Below are 26,544 nucleotides of genomic sequence, written 5' to 3'. Positions count from 1 at the left end.
AAATAATTCAGGATGTTTACTTGTTTCCACAGGAGAAATGGTGATGGATATATCCATAAAACACTAACAGAGAAATATGCATAAAAACCTAAAGGTGCATGAATTGTATTGACGAGTACTGAATGCTGTTTTAACAATTTTGGAGATTGTTAAGTAATATTTACAAAAGGCCTGTAGGCAGGTTCAGATTATTTTAGGCCTCTTCTTTCTGATCTCTTTCTGTCCTTTCCTACTCTGGTCTCACCTCTCTTTCAAGTCAGCCATTTCTTACACGGTTTGAGCGGCACGGGGGGATGTTCTGCTCAAAGACTGAAGTTAACAATATAGCAGGGATATAGCAAGCAGTAAAACGCAAGCTGTGGTGTGGAACTGCAGCCCAATTTGCAGCTTAACAGTGGAAATAATCAGAGCCTGCCATCACACAGGAGATTTGGTAAGCTTTTGCACTTTGCTGATCTGCCATATCTTCAAAACAATATTCCCGGTTAATAAAGCTCATTTGAACAACACTGGCTAACAGGATCTTGTGAGCCTAGAGCCAGCATTAAGAGATGAGACAAACTGGAAACTCCAATCATTACAATCCTGTGGCACAAATGAGAAGCACTTTCACACACAGAGAGTCAATATGCCCCATTTTTCTTCAGCACACTGTGCCCGCGCAGAAAGAAACATGACTTCAGGCCCTTTCCAGTGACCTTGAGTGATAAGAGTTTCCACCAGGACAAAGGATCAAAATCATTAGAGCTCCTCATTCATTCCACCCTGCCTTGCAAAAACTATGTGCACTCCCTCAAAGAAGTAACAATGTTGAAAGCAAAAATGTCAAGAGACAGATCCATCTCCTGACTTGAAGGACTTCTCAGAACAATGAACAGAGTCTGTGTCTGGAACATCTGCTGCTCACTGAAGAAGGGTTGCGAGATCTTCCGGGGCAGCTCTCCTAAAGTACTTTGGTCTCTGCCCTAATACTTGGAATAGCAGGCTGAGCAGGGTGCTTTGCACAACGCTAGCCAGTTAGCATCTGCCCCCTGTGATTGTGACTGGATGTCCCATGAAGACAACTAATCTTTTTCTTAAGAGGAAAAAATGCAAACCAGTAATTCAGTGTGACGACCCCATCAAAATGATGAAATGAAAAATAGTATTAAAACTTCACACAACGACTGTTTTTAATAACATGGGAGTTAGGGAATAATGTTATAAGTTTCAACTCAAAGACCTGGTTTCCTGTGTTGGCACCAGTGCTAACTAAATGTTCATACATCAAGCATTTTTACATCTTCATTTTAAAGAGAAATTAGGAGACAGATATATTTAAACTCAAATAACATCCCGTTCCTCTGTGTGTGAACACACACAGGGTGCATTTCCGACAGAAACTCACTGTGCTTTCAGTGTGTCCTTAAGGACTTCTCCATTTGCACAAATTCACTGAAGTCTCAGCTACACTGCAGCAGCTGACAGGTTTTCAGCATACAGATACAGCTCAAACAAACATATCTTCAAAGAATGGTGAAAAGTGGCATTAAAAATGAATACCTACTCTTGTCCTATGTTCCTCAACCTAACAAACACATCTCCAAGGTCAGAAGCTTACAGCAGAACGTATCAAAAGCACTGACTGTATGGATTATAGCATTCATTTACCAGAACAGTTCTAACTATCTGGGTATATGCTCCAGATAGAGAACAAGTTAGGTTCCTCTAAACATGTTCACTGTGGACTGCAGTCTTCTTCCAAACTAGGTTGGCTAAGAATACAAAGTTAGAGACCTCAACTGATGAGTAGGAACTCTTACTGTAACTCATTGCAACTCAATCATCTCTTTCTATAGTCTCCAGCTCTCTGCAACAAAACTATATCTAATTTCAAACTCAGGTTAACAGCAACAGACCCAAATAGAAAGGCATACCCAAACAAGAGGGTGGTTTGGCCATGAAGTGTTAATGTACTAGCTGATCCCTATCCCTACAGTTTGTAGTAAGGTGTACTTCAGGAAGTTCAATTGCTAATGCAGAATAAATCTTTCAGGCTCAGTCCCTAGTGAATAAAAAGTTTCTAACAAAATCTGACAGCTGTTGAAAGCCGATATGAATGAAAAGAGGACTTAAATCTGAAACTCCATGAGCAAGCATCCCCATTGTTCAAATCAGTCCTCAAACTTATTTCTGCACACCCAAACAGCAAGGACCAGGAAAACGGTAGCTACGGAGGGAGGAGGATCTTCATCACGGCCCCTCTCTGCCAGGGCAGAGCTCTAGAGCAGCACCGGAGACCAGGATTTCCAGAGTCCTTGAGGCACCTCATAGGTGGGCAGGACTTCTCTTCCATGACATTTAATTTGACACATCTCACCAGCATAAGGCGTTTCTACATGAAAAAGCAGCAAGATACAGGAAAAGATTTTGCAGTCAGATTAGGGGTAAGAGTGATGGGTACTAACTCTCAGCTGATGTATGTACACCTGAAAAACATATCCAAAACTCTTCCCAAGAGAGGGAATTTCAGGTCTTGTAGGGTGTGACACTCCAAGGCTTGGCAAAGCCACTTATAACCTCACCAAAGTTCAATATGACTATGAGTGTTTACAAGCACAAGGACTAGGCCAAATTGAGAATGTAAATATTTGGATTCAGTTCCCTAAACTTGCTTCTATCTGCACTGCCAACTAAATCCCAACAGCAGACCAAAAAATCTGAAAAGCAACAGTTGCACACACTTTACAACACAGAGACAAAACTAACACACATGGCACTTAGCATTGGGCGGGGGGGGGGGGGGGGAAGTAATTCGTAATCTAAACTGAACTTATGTTAAACAAGATATCAATGAAGTTTGGACTGAAACTCGACTTGACTCAGCTATCATTTGCTACATTTTGAAAGTTTGATTAGTCCAGATGTTGGTCCTCTGCCCTGCAAGAGACTGGGCTACATTAACCATACCTAGATTACTCAAGACCCCATAGACAACATGGTGGATCTAGCGCACAGTGGTAACTTTGACCTAAACCACATTCTCTTAAACCATCAAAAGCAAGTACTTTATTTTCCAGGCAGACCAGTTGAGGAAAGTCTTCTCAGGATCCAAAGTAATTTCTTTAGCAACCTCAGTCCCATATTCAGAATTGATTTAGGATCCCAAATCACCTTGAGTTCTCAACACCCACAGCTTTTTTTTTTTTTTAAGTTTTACTCCAGTTCTTTTAGCTATAGATAAGGATGGCAGCCAGGGATCCATTCAAGAGAGTTGTGACCTCCCACAAACACAGATCCCAAGGGAAACACCGTATTCTCAGCTGCCAGTTCCCAGCCCTTCTCAGAAAGCGTTAAATGCTTTTCAGTCCTACATCTCCACTGCAGACACTCACTGGAGGGAATCAGGCAAGCGTCTCACCAAGACCAGGATTTTTTTTTTTTTTTTTTTAATGATAAGAATTTGGGCCTCGTCACTCCCACTACCGTAAACTAACAAAAAGTCCATCCTCTCCCTCTTCAGTTAAGTGGGAAAAGTACAAATCTGGTTCTTTAGCTTTACTCAACTGTGGGAAACTTGGTTTTGCTCTCCAGTTAAAAGCAGGCTCTTCAGCGCACTTCACAGTGACCTCTTCACAAGGGGCTAGTATCATTTCTTTAAATGCCCCTACACTAAAAATAGTCCTGCTTCCTAAACATGAGTGCTTAGCAGTTCCAGGCATTCTGAGATCCTGCATACCACTTCATTTTTTTTAAACTGGCAACATTTATTTAACCAGCAATTAAAAAAAGGAGGCCCAGCCGCCCCAGTGATTCTTCCCAGAGGGTCTTAGATGTTTATGAAACACAATGAAAACAATAAAGTGGATAAAATCATGCTATTCCATCAAGTCCTTGGCAAGACTTCCCAACCAAGAATAAATTGGCATGGTACGTTACAGTCAACAGATTACACAATGGTTTACAGGGTCACCAATAATAAGGGGTCACACACTCCTTAAAGAGCTACAGTATATGTTAAAAGTCACTTGCTTAAAGGGAAACGGCAATGCTTGGTCCTGGGCTCCTTGGAGCAAACCCTGGCAGCCACAGCACAAATGTCCTGTAGGGGTAGGAGAGGACAGAAGGCGCCTCTCCTCCCCAGAGCCAGGAAGGGCAGTGACTACACTGAGCAAGCTGGCTGGGGGAGCTTAGCACCCTGAAGGGAGCAGAAGAAAGCCAGGCCAGGCAGGACTCTCTTATTTCTGCGTAAGACGGGAGAACGCATGCTGTATACTTTTAGGAGCAGGACAGTCTCCATGCCCCAGTGAGGCCCAGCGCCACCCACCCTATGACCCCTTCCCAAGGAGCCCTTCTCCTCATTCCTCCATACTCTCAGGGGAAACTGGTTCCACCCCAGGAGCAAGATGGCAGTTCCCTGTCAGTCTAGTCGCTCTTAACGGTATAGACTGTAGCTAGCTTTAAAAGGTGCTCAACTATATTCTTAGGTAACTTGATAAAGTAATCATAATTGCTTAAATGTGTTGCAGTTTTCCTTTAAATAACTAATCTTAAAGCAAGAGGGAAATGAATGGTCAAAGCCATAAATCTTACTCTCACCCTTCAACCTGGTAACAAATTTCCACTATGCCACCTGCATAACCCGATCATCAAAATGGAAGTTAAATTTTGACGTTCCTAAAACATACATGATTTTCTCATAGCTCACCTTAAATGCAAGCTACTCCTACCTTTGCTCTGTTAATTTACCCTTCCACTATATGGAACATTTTCATCTACTGATTATATATTAATCATTTATAAACAAAACATTATCAAGTCTTAAAGGCAAATCAACCTCACTTCAAATCACGCTACTCTGCATCATCAGAAATCAGACTACAACTAACAGTTTCATCCTTTATCTTCCACAAGTTTCGATCACTCTAGGTGGTTTTTACTGGATTATTCAGTATCTGGCTGAAGTTAAAGACTGACTACTCAGAATAAAAATGAAAGAAAACCTACTCCCCAAAGTCAATGCAACAGTAAAACAAGGGTGTAGAAAACCCTACAATTGACATACTCCATGCAATAATACTATGCATCCGGCTTCATTTATCTTGACTACTAAAATTCAAAGTACAGTTGACTGATAAAACTGAAGTAAATATAAGTAGGCTCTCTCATATGTAGCCGCTACTCTTTGATTGCAGTGACCCGCTGCTCCTTAGTAAAGCAAACGCTTGGTACCAAGCCAAGAGCAGTACATCTGATTTTCCCACCAAGTGAACTCCTGAAGCAGCTCCCTTAGCTCTTCAGCTAAATCTGTCTTGGGATCCTAAAGTCTTCCACCGGAGTCCAGGTGGCTCCTCTGCTCTTTTCAACACGCATGAAAACATTACAGCCGGCTGGATAGACGATGCGAGTGGGCACTGGAAGGGAAAAGAAGTGCCACAGCTCCTCGTCTCCCTCCAGATCAGAGCCCCACACTCAGCGGGCTGGCTCCCCAGCCCGGTTATAGCTAACCCGGTCCCGCCGAGGCGGTCTCCTGGGCTCTGTCCCTCCGGGGTGCGCCTGCCCTCGCCACCGCACGAGAAGAAACGTCCCGCGAGGCACGGCGCGCACCAGCGCGGAAGCACCGACTCCCCGCTCCGCCCGTGCGCATCTGCGCTCCCCCCCGGGCAGGGCAGGGACCCCCACAAGGATCGCGGGGCCGGCCCACACCGGCACGGCCACCGGCGGCTCCGTCGCCGCGGGGGCTCCGCGGTCCGGGGAGCCGCAGGGCCCGGGGAGCCCCCGCCGCTCGCCGCGGCGCATCCCCGGCCCGCCCCGCTCCACTCCCGGGAGGCGGGAGGCTCTCAGGGCGCAGGGACGGCGAGCCGGAGCACGATCAATCGTTTCTCCCCCCAGCCCCGCTCCCCTGCCCGGGTCCCCAGAGGCGACCACCGACCCGCCAGCGCGGCTCCCCGGCCCTTACCGAGGCGCGCAGGGATGCGCTCCCTCCGCCGGACGCCTGCAGCCCCCGTCCCGCAGCCCGGGCGGTTGTAGCTTTTTTGGAGAAGCTGGGAAGAGGGAGAGAAAGAAAGGGGGGAGGGAAGGGGGAGGGAAGGGACTGAGATCGAGGGAGAGAGAAGTACGCAAAGGCAGGAAGTGGAGAGGGCCACGGCCAGTGCGGGAGATTAATGGGAACCAGTCACCCGGCAGCCAACAAAGAAACCTGCTCCCCCAGCGCAGCCCGGCCCGGGCTGCAGCCCCGCCGCGGCCGGGCAGCCCCGGGCGGCCGAGCCACCGCTCCCGCCGGCAGCGCTCGGTCCCGGCCCCGCGGAGGGGTGGGCGCCGCCCCCCCCCGCCACGGCCCCAAACCCGGGTCCTGGCCAGGCGGGAGGAAGGGGAGCAGCCCACCGGGGCCGGGCAGGACCGGCCGGTCCGCGGGGAGATGCGATGGGCAGAGGAGGAGGAGGGAAGAACTGAGCCCCCCGTCTGACAATCTTCCTCCTCTCTCTACCCCGGCGGAGCGATACCGCTTATTTTTTATTTAAAAAACTACGAGTGCTGGGCTTCTCTCCGCGCGGAGCCGCTTGCGGGGAAGAAAGGAAGGAAGGAAGGAGGAGAGCGAGCGGCGCGCTTCCTGCGCTCGGGCGCCGAGCAGATGGTTTCAATCAGGGCGCCGGGGACGGGCGAGCCCCCGGAGCGGCGGGATGCGGGGCGCCCGCTGCGCTCGCCCGCGTTTTCCAAGCTCCCCGGGGTAGCTTCGGAGTTACAGTACCTGTGGAGAAAGAGGAGGGGAGAGGGAGGCGGCGGCGTGCCCCCGAACTTCATGCCGGGTTCCTCGGTTCAAATCCAGGCTACTCGGACCAGCTGCCGCCAGCAATTTTGTAACGCTCCGCTCCCCGGGGAGCGGAGGCCGAGGTGCCTCACTCGGAAGCACACCCCAGCCAGGGTCCCTCTGCACGCCAGGACGCAGGGCAACGCGCGTACCTGAGGGTGAAGGAGGTCTCTGCGTGGCACAAGCGATAAAGCACACATCTTCCACGCAGGCCACAAACCGCATCGTACGGGCCAGCTCCCTGGCACGCCTGTCCACGTGCTTCTGCCGGTTTAATATAAGAAACCCGCACAAGCCGTTCTATATAAAAACCATACAAAAGACGTGGGATACTACCTGTTAGCAGAACCATGAGCATTGCAAGATACAAAGACTGCACCTAAATCTTGAAGTATTATGTAAGCATTTATAAAACAAGTCACTTCACAATATATTAACCAAATGATAACAGGAACAGAAGAAAAATAAAGAGAAGAGTGACACGTGTATTCTGCAACTGGAAATACAAATTCAAGCATTACACATTTCTTGAACTTTAAGCACATGCTTACTTTCTTTCCATCGACTGAAATGGAACCGAAATGGTGCTTAGCATTAGGCAAATGCTTATGAGCCTTCCTACACAAGGATACTTCTCTGAACTCAGGGCCGAGTACTCAGGATAAACTATTCTTGGCTTTTGCCACCTCATCAACAAAACAAGATATATTGTCTTGAGACGTTCTGATCCGTCATCCCACACAACAAGGAAATCTGGTGTAAATGTCCAGCATTTCACAAACTTCCATTATATTTCAAAAGAGTGAATGTACAGGAAATAAGGGTAACTCTCATCTGGATTCTGATGTGAATGTGTGTTTCAAAGCAAAAGCTATTTCAGCTGTCAGCCTTCTTGGGACAGATGTATTTACTCAGCTGCAAAAGGAGTACTGTGTCACCGAACATCAAAAAATGGTGAGAGTTTAAATTTCAACACACAAAGAATAATTGACCTCCTGAACAACAAGCTACTGCTACAAGTACCTGGCAGGAATAGAAAATGAATACAATTTTCTTTCTCCGTTACGAAAATGACATAGGAGGGCCTTTTCAAGTATATTTCACAAGTGCAGCAAGATAGCAAACCCATCTGCCTCTCCAGGAGACCAATGATAACAAGGAATGATGCTCAAAGAAAGATGCCCAACTTCCAATTAAGCAGGAAGCAGGCTATTCTGACTGCTTCTCCAACACATCAAACAAACATCTCAAACATACCAACAGTGCTTTTATCAAATACTATTTTTCTACTCCATCTATGTTGCATTCAGTCCCCTACACCTCAAGCACCGCAGCACCTGCCTAAATTTTGAGTACAAGAGACCCAACCTGAAGTTAAGTTGTATTTGAACACTGAATTGGGCCCTTCGATGTGTTTTAATGAACAAGCAGCCTGTGAAGGGCTTCTTTATTACAGGAGCTGGCTGCTGCTCTGGTTAAGCAACTGGAAGATGATAATAGAAGTAAACTAGGAGAGGATTATTTTTCTTGTTTGCCAAACAGATTACAGCTAGCAAAGTTCCACAAACAAGAACAAAGGACTTGAAAAATCAAGGCCTACTTGTTAACCTTGGCCATACTGCACTTAAAGAAAGTTTCTGTGCTTATTTTGCCCTTCCTACTGTCACCTCAGTGCAAGCGAGGTGAGCAAAGCCACAGAGTGGCTCTAATTTACACATAGCCACAGCGCTTTCCAAGCCTGTTCGGTAGCTCCAAGCAGCGACTGCAGCCTCGCATGCTGTGGGGCTGACGAAGGCCTCACCCATACGCGCTGCCCTGCTGGAAAACCCTCCTGGGCCAGAAGCAGCTTCCAGGGAGCAGATTTGCTTGTTTGGCAAATCTCGCTTGCAGTAGGCCAAAACACTTTGTGCTTTCTTTTTACTAACCAAAGTGAAAGGGCTTTCTTTTGGAGAGCAGATGCGGTGATAGTTCGCAGGCAGTCTGACTTGGCTGCTCACCTGGCACTCTGCCCTCTTACCAATACCTGTTTCACTCAGGCAACCATCACTACGTACTGTTATTATTATTTTGTACCTCATAAGTTTAAAAAAAAAAAACCAGGGACTACCGCTTTCCACTACAGAGATCACAGAGCAAAGCCCCCTGGCACGCCAGCACCGGCCCGCCGAGCCGCGCGTGCCTCCCGCCGAGCCGAGCCGGGCCGGGCCGGGCCGGGCCTCGGCACCCTCCAGCTTCTCTCGGCTCCTCCCCGTTGTCGCCCGGCGGGGACAACCGCGGAGCAGCACCCGGGCGCCTCACAGACCCGCCGCCACCAGGAGCCGCTGAGGGAAGCTCACGGAAAGCCTGTCCGGACACCGCTCCTCCGCCCGGGGGGCCGGCTTTACCTCAGGGCAGGGCGCGGGCCCGCCCCAGGGGCGGTGGCGTGAGGGGAAAACAGAGACCTCCGACCTTTCGGCGGGACCGGGCGCCCGGCGCGATCTGCCCCGGTGCCACCGAGCGGGGGGGGCGGGGCGGGGCGGGGAAGGGGCGGCCCTCACCCGCGGCGGGGCGGGGCGAGGCGGGGCGGGGCAGCGCAGCACCGGCGGGGCGGTGGCGCCCCCTAACGGCAGCGGGTGGGCGGGGATGGGGGCGGGGCGGGGCGGGGCGGCGGCGCGTGCGCACTGTGACGGCGCGCAGCGGCGGCAGCGGCAGTCGGCGGGATGGAGGGGGCGCGAGGGGGGCGGACGGCGGGGCTGGCGCGCGACGTGCTGGAGCGGGCGCGGCGGCGGCGGCGGCGGCCGGCGGGACGGCTCCCGGCCTCGGCCCCGGTCAGTGTGGCGGGCGGCGGCGGGGCGGGGGCGGCCGTGCCGGCAGAAATGCGACAAAATAAATAAGCGCCGAGGAGCTGCGTCCTTAAATGGTGGCAGGATAGCTCGTGTCCTGTAGAGGCCTAGTGTGTGTATATATACACCCGTGGGACTGAGCACGTATGTGCTTTAATGAGCTAGAGGCATTTTAAAATCCGTAGAACCGTTTCACACTTGGTTACTTCCCCCTGCGTTTTATCTAGTCAAAGCCAGCGTGAAACGGTCGAGGGCGCTTACAAATAAATTACCAGTGCTTTGCAGGACGGTGGAGTGAGGCAATTGCTCCATCCGGTGACCTCTTGGGTGTAGCAAGTGCCTCGGTGTTGCCTGGTGCATGTTGGGGCACGCTGCATTAAAACTAAGTACCACAGCAGTGGGCCACACGTGACTGTTTCACCCCAGAGACAGTCTCCAGCACTAGCGAGTATTTCGCCATTTAATCACCTGACACTTTCTACCTCTAAGCAATGAGCACCATATTAGGAGTTACAAAAAATGTCTTTAATTGCAGGAAGAAGATTCAGAACGTCTCAGTGCAGCATTCGCTTCAATTGTGAACTTGATGAATCAAGCCACAAAGGAATGCGAGGTGAGGTTTTACCCCCAGACCCGTGCAAAGGGGAGTGTTTATGATGTGCCTGGCAGAGGCCTGTTTGCACTATTTTTGCTAAAACTGCAAAAATTAGACTTCAGTTTTGCTCATTGCATGGCAAGAGCTTATCCAGTGAGCCTGTGATGCTGGCCTAGATTAAGAAATTTGGGGCATTTGCCATCATGTAGGTTACATGGTAGGTTTCACCAGTGTTATCCTGACCAACTGGTACCACCTTAGTTGATAAACACCACTATCAGCATTTGGCATGGACAGTAGCAGTAGACCAGTACAGATTTTAGCAGAGGGTTTCTCCACTTCTTGGTGGGAAGGCAATACGGTTAGAGAGACAGAAATGTCATATGACGTCACAAATTACATTGTGTCAGCCACTGCGCAGGCTTGCCGCGTGTCACAATGTACAGAGTTGTTTCCAGTGCTGCAGGTACCTCTGCACCTCTGCTGTGGAGTGGCTTTACAACAGAGTAACCCTTTGTTTTCATCATGCCAACATGAACCGCTTATGCTGGCTGATAAGAGTCGGTGTGTTCTGGGTGGCCAAAGTAAGGGAAAGTTTGAATCTCTGAGCAAAGAGATTGCTCTGTGTCACATGTTCACTCTGAATTTAGAGTTAACCTCCCCAGCATCGTTTAAGCAAACTCGATTTGGGATGTTGCTACTGGATGAGGAGTGTGGGCTCAGTTCTGAGCAGCACCGTATCTTTATTTGTGATAAGTAGAAATTGAGAGGTATGGCATACAGACGCACAGCTCCACTGCTTTCATGTTGGCTCTGGCTGCCAGGTGTCATTACTCTTCTGGATAGATGGACCGGGAGCCCATCTCGGCCAGCTCGTCCTTGTGAATGCAGCCCTGCAGCCCGACTAATGCATTAAAGTCTCTGAAAACTCCATCAGTTTACATCGTCTATGCCCTACAGGATCCGTTATCATAATGCAGCAGGGAGCTCATTGTCTGCAGAGTTAATAACAGAGGCTAAGTCTTCAATTAAATTAGAGAAAACAGTAGTTCAACACACACCAGATGATAAGCTCTTAAGCAACTCCTTTATCATTTCAAAGCACTACATACACAGTAACCAGTTAATCCTAAAACAACTCAGGCAGAATAGAGTTTTACACAAGATGAAACAAAAATATAGCAGTGTATAGAGACTCATCCTATGTTGTTAGGAGTATTAGAGTTGGAACAAGCAGTGGATGACTTCCACATTTATGCATCAGCCAAGACAGTACTGCTTCTGTCATCTTCTGTAGAGAAGAGTCATAAAAGGGGGCGAGGGGGGAAGTTCATGGATGAAGTTTACAAAGGGCAAATAAAAATCCACAGCCAAACATAACCGTTTAGGTACTTGAATGCAAACGATTAAATTTTTATTTAAGATGAGTTGTTTAGAGTTACTGAGGGACCAAAGTTTACCCATGTTTCTTACCAAAAGTTTGATTTAATTTCTTTGCTCTGTGACATCATGTAAAAGAATCCAGCTCACCTCCTGTGATACAGAGATGCTCTGTGAAGCGTTATGCAATAGGTCAGAGTATTTGATGTATTTGGGGACGTAGCTCCACAGTAAACCACAATACAAGCAAGCAAATCTGTTGATGGGTGCATAACCTCAAGGAATAAAACACAGCAGTAGATCTGGAAATAAGAATTGCTATTGGCCTTACTTTTGTTAAGTTTAGTCTTGACAGTCAGAGACAAGGAAAATGCGAGTGAAATAAAATAGATATTTTGGAACTTTTTGGTCCCTGTGATCAAAAAGGTAACCCTGGGAGCAGTTCTGTGGTGGCAACAGATGGCAGCAGAGCTGTACTCAAATATTTAATTTGCAGTGGGGAAGATTCAAGTACCTTTACTGTGGAGCCAGAAAAGGGCTGCTGTGGACTTAAATACAATTCTCAAAACCACTATGCTACTGGTACCAGCCTTGAAGACACTTCAGCTTCTTCACCAAATAGTTTTTCAATATTAACGTGTTCTGCTTTTAGAGCACTGCTCCTGCATGTGCCTTGCAGAACCAGTCTTCACTGGCTAGATTGCAAAGCACCTAGCTTGCATATATATCCTATTAAGGACCCATAAACTACGCCTTCTTCCACCAGAGCTTTTCTTGAAGAGCCTGATCAGGTAGATGTTTCCAGAGCATTCCTTCTGATATTTAACGAATTCAGTTCTGAGGTGTCAGACAGTCCCTATGTATTGTGTCGGGAGACAGGCATCTAAAATCAGGTCTGACAGTTTTGTACCAGAAGGCAGATGTCCTGTGGATATCCAGGCATTGTTTTCATCCTCACACAAGAACAAACCAGCCAATTAATACAGAAGGTCAGTAGCTGTGCAGTTCCACTCACTTTTAATTGTAAATCTGCAGTAGTTGTGAGCATGGCTTTGATGCTTCTCCACGTAATATTCTCTGTTTCTATTGTTGTCCAGAAATACTATAGCTTCATGGCAGCCTGTAGATGCAAAGAGCATGAAATCAAACACATCTGCAGATACCATGGCAGGCAAGCAGGGGAAAGAGAGCTGGAGTCCTCCAAAGAAGAGGTAAGTAGGTGGTTTTGGTTTTGATTAAAGGTTATTCCTTCCCTTGCCATGGGACAGTTGTTATCCACCTAGTGTCTGTGACACTTGCTTACACTGATGTATGTGGTTTGACATCATGGGCATATGAACACCTGGACTGATCTGAGCCTTCTGTCAGGGGGTGGGGGGAGGCAGAGTAACTTCTGGTGGCACCAGTCAGTGTCATATCAGTCCTTTTGTGGAGGGGAAAATTTCATGGACATAAAGCATCCCCTCTCTCAGGGGCTGAATTTGCCTTTTGTGTTGTATCATTAGAAAACAGTATCTTTTTCTTTCCAGAGGATTGAAGTGTCTGTAGCACCCAGTCAAGCTCAAATTTGCCAGCAACGTGTAAGTTTGTAGAATACTTTGGTTTTAAATTGAGGTATAGCATTTCTTTATCATTTTGCATCAAGCTGGTTAAAATTTGTGATCAGGTGTGGAGACTTCATGATGGCACAGAAGATTAACCAGTGGTGCGTTCATAATCCTAATGTATGTATAGGTGGGCAGTAGAATGGGCATACAGAGACTTGCACAATTAATTGTAAACCAGATTGTGGCATTCTGGCATGTAACCAGTTAAGCATCTACTTCATATTTTGGACTGGTACAGACTATCAAACACTGTAATTAATCTTTAGGTTCTTGTGAATTGCATCAGCAACAATAATCCAGCAGTTCAGCCTCACCTCATTTGTGCTCCTGACACATTCCCTGTGCGGAAGGAAAGGCATGCAGCAAGGCACGCAGCAGTTGCTTAGCCAGTTATGCTTGGCCCTCATACAGTCTCTCTGAAGACTCCTTTTCTTCAAGGAGAAGAAAACTTTTTTTATTTTTCAAAGCTTAACACCTCACCAAATCAATTTTGGGAACTTCTAAGCCACAAAAGATGAGAAACATGGAATCTGTACCACAGTACAAATTAGTAGGAGTACCCTTGTTGTATGGATGTTTTCCAGATTTATGTTCAAAACCGTTTAGGTTGGTAACTTTCAGTTTTGTGAGGCAGAGATTACAGCATGTTGACTATTTGCATTGATTGAAACACTAGATGAAATACAAAAGTTATCACGTGCCATACTCAAAGTATTGACAGAAACATTTTACAGTTTTGTCCATGCTGCCTGTGTATTTTGAAAAATCTTAGTACGTTTATATAGCGGCTGAAATGTAATTTTTTTACCCAAATTAAAAATTTTTATTTTTGTGGGAAATCTAAGATGACTAAACAGTAATGAAACTTACTTTTTTTTCCCCCCTAAAGACCAGACAAGCTTCCGAAGACATCTACATTGAAGTTTCTCCTGGCACCTATTCTGTCACAGCAACCTCAGAGGACATGGTGCAACAAACCCACGTGGTGGATGTCAACGCAGGACAAAGTGTTGATTTAACTTTTGTTCTATGATGTTTGTTGTTTCTTGGCAATCACAGGAATAAAATACGAGGCTGTTTTAATGCATGGAATGAACTATGTATATCTTTTTCTTGTTAGCACTTTAATAGTATCCTCTTTGGGACTCCATTTTTATGGCCTGTATATTTGTTTTCTACTTAATGCAATTACATGCAGCCCACTTTGTACACTGATTTTATAAATATTTGTACATTGTGTGCCTTAAATCCAATTATGTGACTGTGTAATTCCAGGTTCTTACACTTTAAACAATTAAAGATACAATCAGTGGAATAAAATACATAATTTAGTCTTTGTGATGACAGCTTCTTTTATATTATCCTCAGACAGAACGTCCATGTCACATTCTTGACCACAGAGCATGATCCATGTGGTATGAATATGGATGTACATGAGCTTCTGTGGGCTGGCACTGATTTTAGAGCAGCTGGCTCACAATGCATCTCTCCTATCTGTACTTTTATTATTCTGATAAAGAAATAAAGTGCAAATGAAATTGACTGTCTAGGACCCCAACTCAGGAAGGTGCTTGAACATGTGTCAGATGTTCAGTATAGGCACACAAACTATTGACGCTTCAAGTCCTGTCTCTTTGCAGGCTCTTACCTAGGCTAACCACCAGTTAGCTGCCTTGTTCAGTAGGCGGAAGGGTACCCTGAATTGTCTCCTGTTTCCTGCAGGGGAAAAGTACTGCTGAGCAACTGCACGCTGCAGCTTATGGCCAAGTTCATATGCTTTAAACATGAGCAGTCCCACTAACGAGACTCCCTGGATGCTTAACTCTCCCGAAGGATCAGATTCCACTGTTAGAATTAGTGACATGACCTATATATATATATATATATCTGTAATCTTTTTGTAGCTGATGGTATTAAGGTTTCAGTTAATTTTCATGGGAATATAAAGTTCAGTGACTTGAATGCTGGATCTCTAAGCATTTTGTTGTTTGTATCTACAGTAGCAGGTCCTTTACCCTCTGGCTACTTTCTCTTCTGCTTTAATCCTGAAAAAAATATTTTCCGCTGTCAGCTTGTATTGTTTCTTCATTCCTTCCGGCTTTCTACAAAAAGAAATTGCTATGCTGAATTCCACTGGCTGACTCCAGAGAACTGTGGACAAATTGGAGGTTTATTAGACCCTTGCTATGCATCTGTTCAGGCTTTTAGTGCTCATACTAGTTTACCTGATCTCTCCAGAATTGTAAAGTCAAGTCCAAATAATTAGGAATTTAATATAATACCTTGGAGTAAAGAATGAGGATGCTGAAGTTCAATGTGGGTGGAAATAGAGTTTCTCAGTTATTAAAATTATACAGTTATCCATAAAGATATTCTACAGAGACAGTACCTAAATCAGAACTTGATTTGCTTAATAAATGTAACACGGATACAGTATAATCAGTTTACCTGAAATTTCAGCTCTTAAACTTCATCAGTTGTACATTTATTGAGTTCTGGTTGATCATGTCTCTCTCTGCTTTGTTGCAAGTGAGCTCTTTGCTGTTTTTTCTGTCTGTCCTCTTCTGACATGGTCTGCATTGTCAAGTTTGTTGTCTCCTATGCAAGTCACTTCACATTTATCATCTGACTCTGTTTTCTTTCTTGCTGTTTTATATCTTTGTTTTTCTGATGCTGCAAAACCTTCTTCCTGGAGGACAGAAAATAAATCCCTTGGAAGTCCAGACTGAAAAAAAAGCATCAGTGTCTTCGTAACTGCTGCTTTCCTAGCTGTAAGATGGGTACCTCTGCCTCACATAGCTTTAATAATGGTATCATTTCTGTGCTAGTACAAACTTTACTGCTGAAACACAGAAGCGTACAATAAGACCAAATGATTTTCAGAAGCTGTTAGGCTTTGACCAAAAACTTTGCTCCTTTAGAAGTTAGGAGGATTTTTGGTGACTACAGTGGGAGGACATTAGCCCCACAGAGAGCACCTCTGGAAAGCCTGCTCTCTAGCTTCACTTGTTTGTTGCAAATTACTTCTGATGCAGTCTGCATTATATGCTAAAACTGCTTTTAGCTATCTCAAGGAGTAGCAATGTATCTTCTGGGTTTAAAAACACCAAGGGCTATTTTACAGGAATAAAAGTATGTCATTATACTCTGTATTACCACATTGCATCCACTACTGTGATTCATGCTGTCAGTTTGGGGCTAGAATGAAACCACTCTTGTTTCTTTGCAGTTTTACCAAAAGGCAAAGCATGTCACTTCAGTGCACAGCTGTGACACTTGCTAACATAGAGCATGTCTGCCTGGCGCTCCATACTGTCCTAAAAATTCCTAGGAAATCAATTACAAAGGTGTGTGATTATGATTATGTAAATAATAAAGTAGGAACCATACAGTTAATAAGTTGGTAGGCATCTGCTTAAAATTAATGCATATAATTGTGAGAGTACAAGATACATTCCAGTATATTCTCTCTTCACTAAGACACGTCATTAACAGATTAATCTTCTCCTAAAGAAAACCATGCAAGTTTAGCCTGTTCAAAGTTTTATTCTGCAGTCAGCTCACAGTAGCAAGAGCATGAAGGTACAGAGGAGCTAATATTTGATTTCTGATACATAATTTATTAATTGTACCCCTGACGCTCTTGTGCAGAGCAGTGTTTCTGTTCATCCTGCCATTCTCTTTCATCTTCCCCTTCTTCCTGCAAGCTTTTTTCTTCCTCTTTTCTGTGCTTGCTTTTTTTGGCGTTCATGTTCTGATTTTTTTTCCAAGTTTTTCTAAAGCAGGAGGGGACCACGGCCAACAGAAACCAGGCATAAAAAATCAGGGTGTTGTCCTTGTCCCTAGCTGTGACACAGTTTGCTTGCTCTGTATCCCCTAGATTCAGGGTAGGGGTCTGCTGTTTAAACTGCTTGCTTCCTGTGGGCGAGCAAGAGAAGATAGTAAAGACTGTTTACTAAAAAAATCTACTTTTATCTTTCAGAGATAGAGATCGTGACTATCAGAGTTTGACTGGCAGAGCCCAGCACCTTTCCAGATTGCATCTTTTCTTGCGTTTCATTGCTGCTGACAGTCACATCTGTCCATTTCCAGGGCCACTCATGTGGGCCCCTACTTCCATAGGACTTCATTGGGTTGATGTCAATGGGCATTTGGCAGGTTTCTGAATTGAAATGTGTGTTATTGAATGCTCACACAGTTACTGGCATAATCTTTTCCATTTTACCAAGTAGCTTCAGCCCTTCCTCAGGGTTTTGGGATTTTTGTTTTGTTTTAATTAGTGTAGTTTCGTGCCTATCACAAAACCGGTGGATGGCCTTATCAAGCAGTTAAGTTAGAAATGATGTATTTTTCTAGCCAACTTCCAGACCACCAACAAGAATATTTCTTCCATTCAAACAAACCACATGCTTACATAAATACAGTATTAATACAGATTACCTTACCCCCAATGATGGCTTGAAATCTTGGCCTCTTAAGATTTCTTTCATTGTGACTTGCCCTCTGGGAGACTGCTCGATGGTTTCAAACATTGCACTCCAATTAGTCGGGGCAACATGGGACGTATCCCCAACGGAGATGGCTTTGGATTCCAGCTTGCCCTTTGTCCATGTGCTGCTGCGACTGCCGAGTCCTAGGAAGGAGTAAAATTGTATCTAAGAGTGAAACCAGAACTGAAACGGAGAAATCATTCATTTCAGAAGAGGGTAAAATGCACTTTAAGCCTGAAAGGAATTCTTTCAGGTTATTCCGCATGGACTAGCTACGAAGGTTAATGAAGATGTTAGCATCATAAAAAGCATAGGAAAATGACGGGGAACAAACTCAGAGAGGGATATCTATGCTTCCAAATGAAAATCATTGTTCTGGTAGTTTTCCATTGGATGAGTTGCCAGAAAAAGAGCTAGCATGCAAGATGAGGCAGCAGAAACGTTGGGTAGGGGGAAATATTGTATCGGAGACTGATACGCAAATTCATAGTATTTATACCAATAAACTACAGGCAAAGTGACCGCCCAGATGAATGGGGCCCAGAACACTTCCCCCCCCTCCCCGCCTCTGGCTGCTGCTTCCCTGTGGGAGTGTTAAAAGGTACCTGAATTACTGGGATGGGACTTGTGGTGGCTTCTTTTCCAGTATTTCCACTCGGCTCTTGCAGAATCCTTTAGCCTGGGCTTCTCAAGACAGCCAGAGCCTGTGTTAACAGCACTGTCCACCACAGTGCTCTTAGTGAGGAATGGCTCCAGGTCCCACTCTGAATCAGAAGAGGGGGAAGATGCTGCCACAGCTGCTGCTGCTTCTTGTTTTGGGCTTTTCAGTTCTAGAAGGCATGGAGACGGTTCGCTGCTGGACTCTGCCTCTTCAGTTTTGCTGTGAAAGACGAGAGACCTGGATGGAAGAGGCCACCAAGCATCAACATGGGGATGGCAGCACCAGATGCACCTTACATATGCTGATGAACAGCATATACCATCACAGTGATAGTGGAAACGTGGCCAGCAGGGTGAGCAGAGCAAGCAGTGCTTGGCAAGGCTATGTACAGCACAAACAGGAATCAGGGCTGTTTTAGGACTGCAGGAAAAAATACAAGAGGTAGCATCCGGACTTTCTCTGGGCTTCACCCTGCTGGTGAAGGGCATGTGGATCATCTCTACAATCCTCTCCCACAGGCTAGGAGGGATCCACAGAGCCACACCTCGTGGGAGTTTCACTTTCTTGTCATTCCAGAACTCGACCATAATTTCTTCATCTTCTGAGGCTGTTGAGAGAAAAGGTAAGCAGCCATAAGCAGCTGGCCTGCCTCGGCAATGCACATACACAGATCAGGCTTTGCAGCTTTATGAACTTTCTACTCCTGTCAAGCAGTAGGATCAACTACCACCCCTCTCTAACACCTCACCATAATGTCATGGAGGGTGGAGTGGGCAGCTAGGGCACTGTCGGTGTGACAACAGGCCTGGCAGCATCTTTCCTCCCAATTTGTCATCAGATGAACAAGAAAATGTTGACTGAGTAACTTTTGTTGTTACTGCCAAAGTTAGCAGTAATGCTCTGAGAACATTATTTTGGTAAGTCATGTCAGACATGGGAAAAATGAATGAGCTGTTGAAATCTTCTACATTCGGGTGACAGAATCACCCCCAGAGGTACCACTCAGTACAAACGTGAGCATTCAAGCATGAATGGGTGCTTCCTGAGAGCTGCCTCACTTGTATCCCTCATGAAAAGGCCACCGTCCTTCACATGGCAGAAAGCACCTTGTCTGAGCAGATAGGAAATAGCCCATCCGCGGACACAGAAGATGACATTTTTATGGGTCACAGCTTCCTTAGGGTCAGACTGGTGAGGTTACATACAGATATCCATCAGCAAGTCCCAGCAGCTCCTGCAAGCTTTAAGCAATGCTAAACTGTAGTCTGTGCACTGGTGTTTCTCTGGCAGTAGCACCACGACAAGAGTTTATCCTGACAGTCTCACTCACGTTCTGGAGCAAGGCAAGGAAGAAGGCGGCAGCATCTTTCTTACCTCGTAAGGGGTCCCTTGTCTCAATGCCCGTGAGGACGGTTCCTGGGCCGTACCTGGCCATATCTGGCTCCCAAGGTGCCAGCACTTTGTCTCCAGGGAGTAAGGAGTGCTTCATCCCGTTCACATATTCCAGGATGTCATCCTTTGCTGTTTTTTGCACACACACTGGATGCCTTCCATGTGACACAAGTGGTTTGGCAAACTCTACCAGGAACATGCCTCTTTCACTCTGTTACCAGGAACAAAATAATAGTTCCTCTGAAAAACAGTCCGTAATGTGTCAGGTCATGTAACCTTCACTGGGAGGCCATTCTGTGGCTATGTGGCTAGGTCAAAACACCAAGCAAGCCTGAACAGTAAATAGTCTGCAGTGTTAGTCCAGCACTGAGAGCGCCAAAAAAACCTCCATGAGGCTCACCAGAAAGCAGGCTGAGTGAAGCATATGTACAGATTCACTGCTGCTAGGACCTGTATTTTCTTCCCCAAGAGAAAAAGCTATAGAGTGCAACTGGATTTCACAAACCACACCGTGTGCACCAGATAACAAGGGACACTGAAGCCATTCAGACCTGTTTTTCAGTCATGCCCAAGTCCTTCCTCATTACATACAACAGAAACTCTGCTTCTTGGGGGGGTTGTTAGGAATTTTTATTTTCTTTTAAATTAAGGCCTGTCAAGAGGCTTTCCATCAACAATGAAACGAGGTACTGCCCTGTTCTTGAGAAAGAATAGGCTCTTTTTTCTGTTAAGTTTGAAGTGCTAACAAACTAATGAATTAAAGCTTTCACTAACGTTTCTGAAAAGACACTGAGCCATTGGTCTGTTGCTGATTCAAGTTGGATGTGTGTACATAAAACACTAACGCTTTTCCTGTGCTATTGATGGTTATGTGTCTACACACAACAGTAGCCAGTACACTACTCACAACAGCACTCACACTGTCTGAGGCTGGCTCAATGCCCAGCGCCAGCAGAAGCAGAGGGCCTGCTCTTGCAAGGTGCACAACACTGCTCTCACCAGGAACTGGGAGTTTGGGGGGCACCCATCTTCTGCACAAAATGAGGATCCCCGAAACATGCCTCCTCACTCCTAGAAATCGACTCAGTAAAGGAGGCTGAGCAGAGCAAGGACGTGATCATTATTAGTTTATTGGTGCCTGAGGCGGTGCTGCATGCGAGAGGCTCACCCGGCGTGCCAGGCAACAGGAGGTGAGGACAGCCTGGAATCAGGGACATCAGGAGCTTTATGAATCGACATACCCACGAGCATCAGCTGTCCTGGTGATCTGTTCTCTAATTCATGCACCAGCTGAAATCAAAACCACCACACTAAACTCAGATGGTGCGTGAGGACTGCTGGACTCACCTCTACCTCCTCTTTTACTGTACCACGGTAATAAAATCCATCTTGTTCCCCTCTCACCAGCACAGGGACATTGCTGTCTAAGCCCACTGATCTCCCCGATATGCTCAGCCTCTTCCATGCTGGGCCAGGGGAAGGGAGGCAGTGGCTAATCCATTGGCACCTTGAAAAAAAGAAAATGGGTCAGAACTAGGAGAAACAACTTCTGTAGGTCATGGAGAAAAAAAAAAATCTTGGAAGATTTAAGAACTGGATCACTCCACCTCATTTTGTAGCACTCCCACAGGCCGAAGCATGTGGGAAGAAGCAGAAAACTTGCTTGTGCTGGGACAATTCCTTGCTCTTGCGAAAAAAAAACCCATCAGTGCCTGTTTTTACCCAGATTTCTTTGGTTTTGGGTTTAGAGGAAGTGAGCCAGGAGTACACTGGAATCCTGGGCCAGCATTACCTGCACTAGCCCCTTTGCTGTTTACATGGCAAGCCAATGCAACCCTTAAGATCAGGAGAAAGGATCCATCTCCAGCACAAAGCACAGCGTAGGTGCACTTGAGAGCGCTGTAGCTGACAGTTTACACTGGGGCATTCAGGGAACAACAGAAAAGTAGAGAAGTAAACAACGAAGCTGCTGGTTGATGACAGGTTCAAGTCCAAAACAGGAAAAATAATTCCCCATCACAAAGCATTAGAAACATTTCACAGAAGATGGCTGCTAATGCAAGTTGCTTTTATTTATCCAAATTAATATTAAAGGAATGTTTCTTTGATAGGAGGTTTACTCAGGCTTTGCTTTTCATAATCTTCAGGGTAGCAAATCACTTTAGTTAATACCCTCTAAAAAACTGCCAGTGCAGAGGATGGGAAAGCTCAAATGATGTTCAAGCTGCTAATTTATTAATCTGACACACCAGCCTGTTTTATCCGATTAGATATAATGAAAAAGAACAAATCACAGACTCAAACAAGAACTTGATTTTACCTCTGGGGGGTGAGGGGCTCGGCGATCCAGGCGGGATGCACTACAAAAGAGCCCCTGCAGCAGGGGCTGACAGTAGGTACGATGCTGGAACACGAGAACTTGTCCAGAGCTGGCATTGCACTGCAATACCTGTGACCCGTAGGCAGGAACCCTTCCAAACGAGCCATTCTTGCAAAAGCAGCTACCTGCAGGACTCAGTCATGATCTGTTGGTAGAAAAGAGACAAGGTACTGGCATTTTCCAACACAAGCAAATGCTTTCCAGTGCACCTCAAGAACTCAGTAGCTTTTATTGTTTGTTTATTTTTATTTTAAAAGAATGAATTCAAAATATCCAGACTGGCATTTGGTCAGATGAACCCATGTCACCAACTTCAGTGATCTTCAGTCACCCAAATCCCGACCTGGTAGAGGGACAGAAACACACAAGGAAACTAGAAATGCTGTGAAAATCCCCAGGAAAGCAATAGCTTTCACCTCCCTCCAACTTTTGTTTCCCTCTGTAACATCCAGCTCTCTTTTCTTATACCTACACTCTCCTTTAAAGCTTTCTTGCACACAGTCCCAGCCAAACCTTCCCTATTTTACAAGCTGAGACAGAAACTACAGCTGAAGTTGACAAGCTGAGTAAACATGACAGTTTTTCAATGTGATGTTAGATTACAGTTGTCTGTTACTTGTTTTATTTATAGTGATGTATTAAGAGGAAATATTTTGATCTTTCAGCTGTCCTGTCATGTTTTATAACAGTAGGATTATGGCTTGCCATGAGAAAGAATGAGATGCTCAGATTTGACAAGAGATAACTATTCAGAGGCTGTCACGATAAGATTGATGATGTGATGCTATCTCCGGTAATCTGACAAGATGTAGCAGACAAGCTTCCATTCCTTTTTCTTTTTTTTTTTTTTTTTTTTTTTTTAAATATTGCTTAGAAATGTTTAGCATGCTTAGGGTAAAATTTGCATGGAAATTCAACAACATATAAAATTTAAGTGCCTAATTTACTTTACAAAATACAGTTTACGTGCTCATGTTATGTTTAAATGTTATTTTGTCTCTTATCTAAGAGAGATGATCTGGAAGTCCTTTTTATGAGGACTCCCAGATATACATAATTTCAGAAAACTAGCACACCAAACTCAGCAAGAAGAGTGGATTAACTGCTGCAAAATGCGTCTTTAAGTCAGCAAACGAACACAATATATTCACTTGTTTCACAACTACACAAACTCCCCTATTATGAACCAAACCAAGATGGAATCAGTAATATTTTGTGAAGAAATGCAACTATCAATTCTACATTAAAGCACATTTTAAACCCATTCAGCACTATTACTGCTGAGAGCCAAGTCCCCTATTTCTGTATAAAACAGGGCACTGACAAAGGCAATTGCGCAACACTTTATGAGATTTTTTTTTTTTCCCCTGGGTAACTCCAATTACTTCAACACAGCAGTGTTTCAAACTTACCAGCTATTGATAACACTACATCTGGTCGATTTGGATTTAGTCCCAATGCAGAAATCTTGCCCTTTTGCCTGTTTGACGCAGGAAGCCATTTGCTGCCAGTGTTTCCTAGTTGCTATGGAGGGTGCCACAGTTGTTACTACCAGGATCGGACATCCTGACCTTACTGGTTAAAAACTAGTGGAACGTGACTACAGAGAGGACCATTTGTCTGCCACGCATCCGCTCAATTTTCAACTCCCTGTTGATCTAGATATTGCACTGAAAGACTGCAGGGGCAGAGAAGGGATTATAAGAGGGCACAGTGTCCTGTAGGCTTTCTGCCTACTATTGCAGGGCAAAAAATAGCATCATAGTAAGCTACAGTTCAGATTTAGAAAAAAAAGCCCACCACCACAGGGTGTGACAAATAAATTGGTTTGAAATGCGGACAGAAAGGTTGAAGCTGAGACAAACTGAGGTCAAATCACTTTACAAACTTGTCCTTTTCACAATAAAGGGGAAGGATTAATGAATTCTACTCTTTTCCTGCAAAGTGTGTATCAAAAACGTGCCAGAATACAATCCAGAAATCTGTTAATCTCTGCTGTGATCCCTAATCTTCATTTTCTCCTTAACAAATGTTAACTTTTGGGGAGGGGGGGGGGGGGGGGAGAGGAATACTTAATTGCATTTTGTAGGCATTTTTCAATTCACTGCTATAAAAACAAGATAACAAAGGGGATGATTGCGATTAGGGACAAGGATACAGCACTTGGGAAGCCTGTAACCATTTTCTGTATATTCTGCTGCACCCACAGACTACCTGCTCTCATGTTGTCAGCAGAATTGTTGTTTAATATCCATAATATAATTCCCTTACATACAGCAAATGTTAAGAACACTTTGCCAGTATGAGCTAAACTGTCTTCACCATCTTCACATACATCTGTTCTACACCACTCAGCTGAAACCATCAATAGTACAGAGGAACAGACTGGGAGGTCAGGGAAGACCACCCCAGACCTCAACCATGAAAGTCCCAAAAAATTTCTGTTGCAGGATTTTTTTTCCCCCCAATGCCAAGACCTTGCCAACCCTCTTTATACTGTGTATTGCGTGACCAGTCCTAATAATTTTTAAGGGCACTGACAGCTGAAGAAGAATCCAATTTTCAATAGAAGTTAGGCTAAGTCAACAGTTTTTAATGGGATTAAAATATTGATTAATAAGAAAAGGATGGAACAGCACCTGCAAGACGTTATGCTCTTCCTATGTTCAGTAACCGTGCTTCAGAGAGCTACTACCCTCTTTTTATTTTTCCCCTTTTAAACTAAGTTATCCTTTCTGTTGGGATCTAACAACATTCCTGGGAACCTTTAAAAAGGCCTTTTAAGAGAAACACTGGCAATTAGACCAAAAATCTTTTAAGAAAGTGCATGTGATAGTAAACCAGTAACATTACAGAAAATGAGAGGAATCTCAGTCCCATCAGTGGAAAGATTTTATTTAAAGCATGCAGGTTGTGATGATACGTACAGTTACTTCACACGTACAGGTATTACATTTTTGGTTTGGTGACAATTTTAGAAATGTTTTCCAATTTCCATGAATTAACTAACTTAGGCCATTCAGATTAGACTTCCCCAGTTGGTTTTTTTCATATCTAAGTGTAGTTACTATCTGGAAAATCAAAACTCTTTTCTGTGGGCTGATACTGACGCGTGCTATGATCTGCTCCTAAGCTGTGCCAGGAATGTGCATGTCATTGATAACATAGTGGCTACTAGGTTCCCAGACAGAATACCTTTTGCTTGGTTTGGAACAGTTTAGATAGTCTTCAAAAACTGGTTTTGTTTGTTAATTGCTTTAGGTGCTTGGCTTGGCTCCATGACATTTTTTTCTGCCACCACAGAATCACTGTACAGAACAGACTGTAGGTAGCTAATGTATTTTATTGCAGCACGGAGTGTCTCTACTTTGCTGAGCCGTTTCTCCAAGTATTCCTTAGGTAGGTGATGCCTCAGTTTAGCATAGCCTTCATTGACACATTTAACCCTCTGTCTTTCCCTCTCATTCCTCTTTCTGATGAAAGCTGGCCCATAGGAGTACTCACTTCTGCGGTAATTGGAATGGGGCATTTGGTAGGGAAAGGTGCAGGGCTCACTGTAGAAGTTCTCCGCAATGAGATGCTCAGACATGAAAGGAAGGAACGACAAGTCTTCAGAGCAAGTGACCTGGTTTGGTGTTTCTGGGTACACGTGAAACGTGACCACTGGGTCAGCACAGAAAGGCCTAGCCAGCTGTATGCGCTGAGTCTCAGTACAGATGGATAACTTGTCCATGAGGTTACAGTAGCTTTTGCCATCCATCAGGTTCTGCACTTAACCTGGAAAAGTATAATTACGTAATAGTTTAAACAACTCATGCTGAACAGTAGAAAAAAAAAAACCTCACCTGGACTTACCAACACTTGACATTACTGGCATTTTCCAGAAGAGACTTTTAATGCATTTGTGACACTTCAGAACAGTGTTGGAAGATTGTTACATAGAGCAGACAATGTCCCATTCGAAAATACAAGAAAGTGCCAGTCAGCAACACTGATTAAAATAATTCACAACAGATTAAGAAAATAAAGCCACTAAAGCTTCCTAAAGGAAACAGCAGTCTCCCTTCACCTCAGCTTTAGAAATGAAGTGAATCTACCTTTATGTACTCCAAATAGGTCTAGCTTGCTCCAAATCCACCAAAACTTACATCTCTGCAGACAATAAACAAAGCAGGCCAACATCTGAGGCATTCTGTCCACCCCCCTTCTCCCTGAAAAAAATTAAATCTACAATCTACAATTCCAGTAGTAGACTCCCTATCCACATCATTTTTTCTCTCTATTCATTTGATGTCTCATTCACTATACTACCTTAATTAGATGGAAAACTTGTGCAGGGAATGGATCTCAATCTTAATTTTATGTCTGTCAGGTATTACATCCATAATACATAAGAAGTTTTACAAAAAGTTTAGAGGATGAATTTCTGC

General features: G+C 44.9%; 4 protein-coding genes across 5 annotated transcripts in view; 1 reads left to right on the top strand and 3 right to left on the bottom strand.

Annotated features, from left to right (window-relative positions):
• DENND2B (DENN domain containing 2B) overlaps positions 1-6,057 on the bottom strand; it is a 185,549-nt gene extending 179,492 nt beyond the window's left edge. For both annotated transcript variants that reach the window (XM_050897094.1, XM_050897095.1), the window contains exon 1: positions 5,939-6,057. The gene's annotated coding sequence lies outside the window, so the exon portion shown is untranslated. The remainder of the gene's footprint in view (positions 1-5,938) is intronic.
• Positions 6,058-9,486: 3,429 nt separating this feature from the next.
• AKIP1 (A-kinase interacting protein 1) lies at positions 9,487-14,439 on the top strand. Its single transcript, XM_050897790.1, has 5 exons — positions 9,487-9,594; positions 10,145-10,222; positions 12,682-12,795; positions 13,114-13,164; positions 14,081-14,439. Exons 1-5 carry the CDS (start codon positions 9,487-9,489, stop codon positions 14,222-14,224), a joined length of 495 nt encoding a protein of 164 aa, XP_050753747.1. The 3' UTR covers positions 14,225-14,439.
• A 1,215-nt stretch (positions 14,440-15,654) lies between these two features.
• C5H11orf16 (chromosome 5 C11orf16 homolog) lies at positions 15,655-22,221 on the bottom strand. Its single transcript, XM_050898456.1, has 7 exons — positions 22,055-22,221; positions 21,082-21,241; positions 19,717-19,945; positions 18,287-18,949; positions 17,637-17,824; positions 15,770-15,880; positions 15,655-15,732 (listed from the first exon to the last, which is right to left on the bottom strand). Exons 1-7 carry the CDS (start codon positions 22,219-22,221, stop codon positions 15,655-15,657), a joined length of 1,596 nt encoding a protein of 531 aa, XP_050754413.1.
• A 2,785-nt stretch (positions 22,222-25,006) lies between these two features.
• ASCL3 (achaete-scute family bHLH transcription factor 3) lies at positions 25,007-25,926 on the bottom strand. Its single transcript, XM_050898225.1, has one exon. The coding sequence runs from the start codon at positions 25,872-25,874 to the stop codon at positions 25,332-25,334; it is 543 nt and encodes a 180-aa protein (XP_050754182.1). The 5' UTR covers positions 25,875-25,926; the 3' UTR covers positions 25,007-25,331.
• Between the last annotated feature and the right edge of the window lie 618 nt (positions 25,927-26,544).

This window comes from Gymnogyps californianus, chromosome 5 (genome assembly GCF_018139145.2).
Source record: "Gymnogyps californianus isolate 813 chromosome 5, ASM1813914v2, whole genome shotgun sequence".
Lineage (NCBI taxonomy): Eukaryota > Metazoa > Chordata > Aves > Accipitriformes > Cathartidae > Gymnogyps > Gymnogyps californianus.
This window is presented reverse-complemented; position numbering and strand designations above follow the sequence as displayed.

Excerpts from the sequence above, each read along its gene's own strand:
- AKIP1 (XM_050897790.1), top strand. The coding sequence starts at position 9,487 with ATGGAGGGGGCGCGAGGGGGGCGGACGGCGGGGCTGGCGCGCGACGTG. Across the intron at positions 10,223-12,681 it reads AAGCCACAAAGGAATGCGAG|AAATACTATAGCTTCATGGC; the intron begins GTGAGGTTTTAC and ends ATTGTTGTCCAG. Across the intron at positions 12,796-13,113 it reads TGGAGTCCTCCAAAGAAGAG|AGGATTGAAGTGTCTGTAGC; the intron begins GTAAGTAGGTGG and ends TTTTCTTTCCAG.
- C5H11orf16 (XM_050898456.1), bottom strand. The coding sequence starts at position 22,221 with ATGGCTCGTTTGGAAGGGTTCCTGCCTACGGGTCACAGGTATTGCAGT. Across the intron at positions 19,946-21,081 it reads CAGTAAAAGAGGAGGTAGAG|AGTGAAAGAGGCATGTTCCT; the intron begins GTGAGTCCAGCA and ends TCCTGGTAACAG. Across the intron at positions 15,733-15,769 it reads GAGACAACAAACTTGACAAT|CAAAGAGCTCACTTGCAACA; the intron begins GCAGACCATGTC and ends CAGAAAAAACAG.
- ASCL3 (XM_050898225.1), bottom strand. The coding sequence starts at position 25,874 with ATGGATGGCAAAAGCTACTGTAACCTCATGGACAAGTTATCCATCTGT.